Source organism: Rhinopithecus bieti, unplaced genomic scaffold (genome assembly GCF_001698545.2).
Source record: "Rhinopithecus bieti isolate Rb0 unplaced genomic scaffold, ASM169854v2 scaffold_13617, whole genome shotgun sequence".
Lineage (NCBI taxonomy): Eukaryota > Metazoa > Chordata > Mammalia > Primates > Cercopithecidae > Rhinopithecus > Rhinopithecus bieti.
Window position 1 is genome coordinate 310,790 of NW_016807714.1, and position 6,398 is coordinate 317,187.

Sequence of the window (6,398 nt, forward strand, 5' to 3'; positions counted from 1 at the left end):
CAGGTGAAAGGCGGGTTATTTAATAAATGACATGGAGGAAAAGTGGCCATTTGGAAGAACCTCCTACCTCCTGCCACACTGTCATGAACTCCAGATGCACAGGCTGTCTGTGCACAGTAACCAAATCTGTAAACATATTAGAAGAAAATAAGGAACTCTTTTCGTAAGATAAAGGTAGAGGAAATTATCCTAAGACATGAAGCCTCCACACCACAAAAGAACAATTAGACAGACTTGACTGCATCCAACGTTAAAACATCCATAAAGGCACACTGAAAACACCACAAACAAGACACAAGCAACAGACAGCAAGGAAATATCCACAGGACGTATAACGCAGGGAAGATTCGTGTCCCCGGAATATACAAAAGGGCAGTGAGAGTCAGTAGGACAAAGACAAGCAACAAAGACAAGGAGCACGGGCAAAGGGTGTGACCAGGCAAGAGAGGAGAAGCCCACGTGGCTGCCACAGAGGACGAGGAGATTCTCTTTGTCCACGAGGTGGGCAAAACATTCCTGAAGGTTTGAACGTTCATTGCTAGTAAGTGTGTCTGAACCTTCAGAAGCAGCAACTGCATCAGATTTCTGCTCACTTCTCGGCATCCATCCCACACCCATCACCACTTGAGCCCACAGAGGTATGAGGACAAAGGGGGTCACTTCAGTGTTGCTGACAGTAGACATTTGAGAACAAACCCCTACACCCACCGATAAGGGACGGTTACAAATGCACAGCTCCCTCATCTGGGGGAACCCAAGCGGACGTTAAAGCCTGTCGACCTGGACACAGGGCCCTGGGATGACATCGCTGGTGAATTGCTCAGTAGAAAGGGCTGGGAGCAGATCAATGTCTCAGCACCGTCCACGTGCCCCGCTAGACCAAGGGCTTCATGTGGACAGTGAAGTTCAGCCCTTCGAAGATGGCTTGGCAGGTGGGGACCACACACTTAAACTCCTTCCAAGATGGGGAGACCGACTTCGCCAGTGCCGGCAGCAGTTTGGGAGCCGGCCAGCTTCCTGCCTGTCCCACCCTGGCAGCCCCTCAGGGTGGGAGGCGAGGGAGAGGTGAGGGCATGCCCTTCTGATTGTGTATGATTATTTAATGGCTCAAACTGGCTTAAGCCTCACCCCTGTGGGAGGCCTGTCCACGGCCTCCCTAGCTGGCTAAGGCTTCCCTGGGGGGTTCCGTCGCTTCAGGGCTTCCTGCCTGCTGGGAATTCTCAGCTTCTCTGCAGTCCCCCAGCCCCCAAAACACCAGGCACAAGCAAGAGCAGCACACTTTACTGAAGGGTGGGGCGGGGGCGAGAGTGCATCACAGAGCAGACAGCCTTCTACGGAAAAGCCCGTTGCCTGTGTCCAGCAGGGAATCGGTGCCAATGCCCAGGACCGCAGGCCTCCTCTCTCTTTCTGGCTCACCAGCCCTGGACCCAATTCCTCGCCATCCCTCATGCAAGTCCAGCCCTTATAGGAACCACCGCTTTCCTGAAGGAGTTCAGGACCCATCAGTGGCCACGAGACTGGGTCAGCCACAGGTGGCATGAAGCAGCCGTGGCCAGAACCCAGGCCTCAGAGAAACCCTGTGCTGCCTGCCAAGCGCTGTGTGGTGAGCCTGGGCCATGAGGTGAGCTGCCAGTGGAGCATCCAGCGTGGTGGCCGGTGGGTGTGGGAGGCTGGGCTGGATGCAGGGGTGCAGGGCTGAAACTGGAGCGGGAAGGATCAGGACATCACTCCAACATTCCCCAGGCCGAGTCTTCCCTGCCCCCTCACCCAACAGCACCCAGTCCCTCTGGACCAGCCCAGAGAGATGGGTGGGCTTCCTCAATCCCTGGCCACAGGGACTGACCTCAGGAGCCCAACTCAGAGCCAGGAGTGGCCGGAGTGATGTGCAGCAAAGAGGCAGGGTGATGGAACAGGAGGGCTCCACTCTGCCTGAAGCAGCCCCCAGGGGCAGAGACAGCCGAGGTGGGGGGCAAGAGAAGGCCAGCATGCATGGTCTCATCCGTGAGTCTGCAAGGGCCCCGTCGCAGGAGGAGGCACACATCTTGCACTGCACGCTGAGTGTACAAGGGTGGGTGTGCACAGACATGGGCATTCGCATGTGGGTGTGCACACGTGCACCGGGACACGCCAATTTGTGCCAGTTTTGTGCATGCCCCAGCACATGTGCGCAGGGCGCCTCGGGTTTGTGTGTGTGAAGGAGCGAGCAGGGCAGGCACAGGTGTGTGTGCACATGCTGGCTGCGTGAGGCCCCACTGTTTGTGTGCGTGTCTGGGCACGAGTGTGTGTGCACATGCTGCCTGCGTGGGCACCATCGTTTGTGGGCATGTCTGGTGTCTGTGGTGTGCTCACAGGATTCCGGCACCTTCCCCCAAGCCCACCCTGTGATCTTGCTCATCTCAGCTCTCACCCCATCACCCCAACGGCTCCTAAACCTCACCAGGACCAAGCAGCCCCAGCACAAGCACCCAGCACCCCAGTGCCCTGAGCCCTAGAGTCCGAGAGCGTGGCTGAGCGCCCGCCCTGTCCTCAGCCCCGCAGATCCCTCAGCGCCTCATTCCCAGCTCTCTGCCAGGACCCCTTTCCCGCCCCCGACACCCAGGCTCAGACCCGGGTCTCAGGACTCAAAAGTGACTTTATTTCTCTGTAGAAGACGCCCTTCCAGCTGGGCTGTTGCTTCACTTCCCCTCTGGGACCTGGGGGTCCCCCCCACCCTCATCCCCAGGCCTCCTGCCCAGATGGCCTGGTTTCCTGGAGATGTCCAGCTGCCCGGGACTCAGAGCTGGCGGAGAGACAGGGAGGCTTCATGTTGGGGGAAGAGCGAGAGCCACAGGCCACAGCCACGGAGCTGGGCCAAGGCTGCCCCCAGCCCCAGCCATGCCAGGCTGGGGAGGGGGCAGCCACAGGCTCAGGGGAGCAAGCTCAGAAGCCCCGTGGGAAGGAGGAGACCTCAGGGCCCAGCCCAGAGGAGGGCGGGCCCCAGGCTGAGCAGGAGCCCCCCGGTCAGGGCCCAGGGGCTGTGCCCTGTCCCGGCCACCCCATTGCACAAATCCTTCTCGCAGCAGTCCACGTCGACTTTTAAGATCCCAGAGTTAATAAACCCCATCAGATAGTCTGAGAAAAAGTGTCGCTTAACGAAGTCGCAGGAGGAGGCACACATCTTGTTCACCGAGTGATCCTTCCTGCCTGGGAAGAGAAAGCACGGCCTGCGACGGGGGCTCCTCCTGGGCCCTCTCTGCCTCGTCCCAAGGACCCAGCCCAGGCCCCTCGGATCAGCTCGGGGCCCCAGATAGGCAGAGCCGAGTCCCTCCACCCTCCCACGCTGGCCCCAACTAGATGGAAAAGGTCACCAAGGAGCCAGGGAGGGACAGCAGGGCAGTATCCTGCCTGTAGCCCCACTCTCTCGCTCTTGTCCCAAGCCAAAAGGGCTCAGAGGACACCTCTGACTCTCCCAAGAGCCTGGCTTTCAGCACATTCCCCACTACCCTAAGTCCCAACTTACTGCTGCTGGGATCCGTGATTCGGACACTGGCACACACCGTGTCGGACGGCTGGCACTGCTTTGGGGTGCAATGGCTGGAGTTGGTGGTCAGGGTGCAGTCCTGGCACCACAGGCCATGAGCTGGGCAGGGCATGGGGAGGAGGGTGACCAGAGGCACTGGGCCCAAACCCAGGCAACCCCCTGCGTCCCTCACCCATCCCCCTGCTGCAGGCACTCCTGGGAGAGCCCTACCCCACAGGAATGAGCAGGCCCTCATGACCCCTGGAGGGGGAGCAGAGGCCCTGGAACAACTGTGCCCCATCCTGGCAGTTTGAAGGGAGCCCCTAAGGCCCCTCCCTAGCCCTCATGCACGTGCGTGCACACACACACCCACACACCCCCACACACACACGCAGGCTATACAGACCCCACACCGACAGTGCCACCCTCACACTCCCACCCCGCTTCACATATCCCCCAGGAGTTCTGTGGGTTCCAAGCTGTGAAGGACCAAACTGGATTTGAAAGGAGGTCCGGGAGGCTCTCAGAGGTGACGGATGACCAGGGGCTTCCGTGCGGGGCCAGCCGCCCACCAGTTCCAGGCCCTGGAGGAAGAGCACTGGAGAGAGCCCAGTGCCAGGACAGAGGGGCCGAGGGCCGGCTGGGGTCGCTGGGGTCCCGGAGGGGGCGTGGGCTCTATGGGAAGTGCGGTGGGAACCGTCACAGGGTGACGGCCCCACACCCGGCTCCCCCGCGGCGCCTCGGGCTCTCCCACGCACCTGACCCAGCCCGCGGGCCCCCTACTCACCCGGCGCGGAGCACAGCAGGACGGCCAGCAGCGCCAGACCGAGGCCCTTCATGGCTGCAGGCAGCATGCTCCGGGCGGGCCTAGGGGCGGCGCGGGGGCTTGGGGCACGGGTCCTTTGGGGCGCAAACCTGAAGGGGAGAAGCATCGGTCAGGAGACCCAAGGACCCTCCCCTTTCCCAGCCTCTGGATGCAACCTTCTCCCCGGAATCCAAGGCCGGAGTCCGCTCGGAGCTCGCAGAGCCCCACCCCCAGCCCCTTCCCAGAGTGTCCGCCGTCACAGCATCCCCGCCGGGAGAGGTCTGGCCTCTGGGGCGAGGTGACAGCTGGAGACGCCCCCGCCCCGCGCCGGCACCTGTGTGGGGGAGCGAGGGGGGGGCGTCCTCTTCTCCCCGGGGAGCTGCAGGTGCGTCCGGACAGGAATGAACGGCAGGGGCGGGAACGGGTGGGACCTGCCACTGGGGGGAGGGGCGAGTGCCAGGTCCCCACCCCCACCCCTGGGCTGGGGGGCCGGGAACCCCGGGCCGAGTCCCCTCCCCTGGCCTTCCGCGCGCGCCTCAGCGCTCACCGCGGATGGGGCGTGGAGCGCGGGCCTCGGGGTCGGGGGGCGCACTCACATCCCGGGGGTGTCCGCACTCCGGGCTCGGGCGGCGTGCGCGGCGCGGGGAGCTGTGCCCTTCGGTCTCCCTGCGGACCGGAATCCGGGCGCAGCCTCGTCTTTCGGGGAACGCAGCCGCAGACGCGGACCCCGCGCGAGGGGCGGGCGCGAGCCGGGGCGGCCGCGGGGCGGGGCGGCTGGGAGACGCGCGGGCGGCGGCCGGGGCTGCGCGGCCCCCACGCAGGTAGCTGGCCCGGCCTCCGCCGCCCCTTGTCCGCGCGCGCTCGCTCCCTCGGTATTCCCGCTCCCTCCCTCGCGGCGCCCCTGCCTCTCCCCGCCTCCGCGGCCCCCCTACCCAGGGCGTGTGGCCAGGATCCCTTCCCCCTCTGCTTTGGGCTGAGATCCCTTGGAATTTCTCGGAGAACGTTTACTGCGAAAGGAAGGCAAAATGGGCACAAAGACGCAGAGAGGGGAGTACCCGGCGCGGCGCCTCGCGGCAGGTCCCAGGTTCGGGCAGACCCCTGGGGTAGGACTCCCGCCCTGAGGCCCCGGCCCTCCCCCTCCCTCTCCCTGCCCCTCCCCACTGCTCCCCACTGCTCCCCACTCTTCCCCACCTCCCCAACCTCATCCCCGTTTCCCCGTTTTCCAGTGGCTCCAGGCCGTTCTCCTCCCCTGAGCATCCATGAAGACCCCCACCAGAAGCCGCAGCCCCAGGGGCTTCTGTCGCCAAACACTCCCACACTCGGAGGCATAAATCCTGGCCAGAGGATCCGAGCCTTGGACCTGTTTCTCGGCTTCCTTGGCCTTCCCACCCTGCCCTCCAGCTCCCGAAAAGCTGTGCTTTTGCACGTGTCCCTGTGCCTGAAATCCGCCTTCCCAGGGCACTGGGGAAGCCCGGATCTTTGGTCCTGCTCCCTTTCATTTGACCTGAAAATATTTACTGCGTGCTCCCTGCTGGCCTAGCCCTGCCTTGGGCCCTGGGAAAGGGCATGAAGAGAGAGACCTAGTTTCTGCCCTCCTGACTCTCACCTTCGATAAATGGTGATCCCTACTGCAGCATATCTTTGCAGGATGTGACAGTCAGAGCTAACATTTATTGAGCATGTACTATGGATTCCACCTGTTCGAGACACTTCGTATTTATTATCTCGTTACAGTCTCACCACAGCCCTGATGTGCAGATAGTATCGTTTACATCTCACAGATGAGGAGACTCGCACGGAAAAGCGGAGCTCCCTGCTCAGGGTCGCACGGTGACGCAGGTGACAGGTGACACAGCTGAGCTGGGAACCCAAGCAACTTGGGCTACAGGGACTGCACACCTCCTCTCCGTGTGTGGCTGCAGAGGGGTGGGGGCAAGGACGAGATAGACAAGAGACCACCAACAGGAGCGCGCTTTGCCTCAGGGTTAGGGAAAGCGTCTCCCAGGACCTAACATTTTAACCGAGACCTGAATGAGGAGTTGAGATTCATAAGGTGCGGAGGGCAAGAGCTAGATCAAGGCTCAAACACAGTTC

General features: G+C 62.2%; 1 protein-coding gene across 3 annotated transcripts; it reads right to left on the reverse strand.

Annotated features, from left to right (window-relative positions):
• Positions 1-2,612: 2,612 nt before the first annotated feature.
• Positions 2,613-5,054, reverse strand: LY6H (lymphocyte antigen 6 family member H). 3 transcript variants are annotated; one of them, XM_017883388.1, is made up of 4 exons: positions 4,852-5,054; positions 4,287-4,414; positions 3,500-3,619; positions 2,613-3,183 (listed from the first exon to the last, which is right to left on the reverse strand). In XM_017883388.1, the coding sequence occupies exons 2-4, from the start codon at positions 4,351-4,353 to the stop codon at positions 2,948-2,950; spliced, it is 423 nt and encodes a 140-aa protein (XP_017738877.1). In that variant the 5' UTR covers positions 4,354-4,414; positions 4,852-5,054; the 3' UTR covers positions 2,613-2,947. The 3 variants fall into 3 exon arrangements, with proteins under 3 accessions (XP_017738877.1, XP_017738875.1, XP_017738876.1); XM_017883386.1 differs by having other exon boundaries at positions 4,901-5,041; XM_017883387.1 differs by lacking the exon at positions 4,852-5,054 and adding an exon at positions 4,639-4,760.
• Between the last annotated feature and the right edge of the window lie 1,344 nt (positions 5,055-6,398).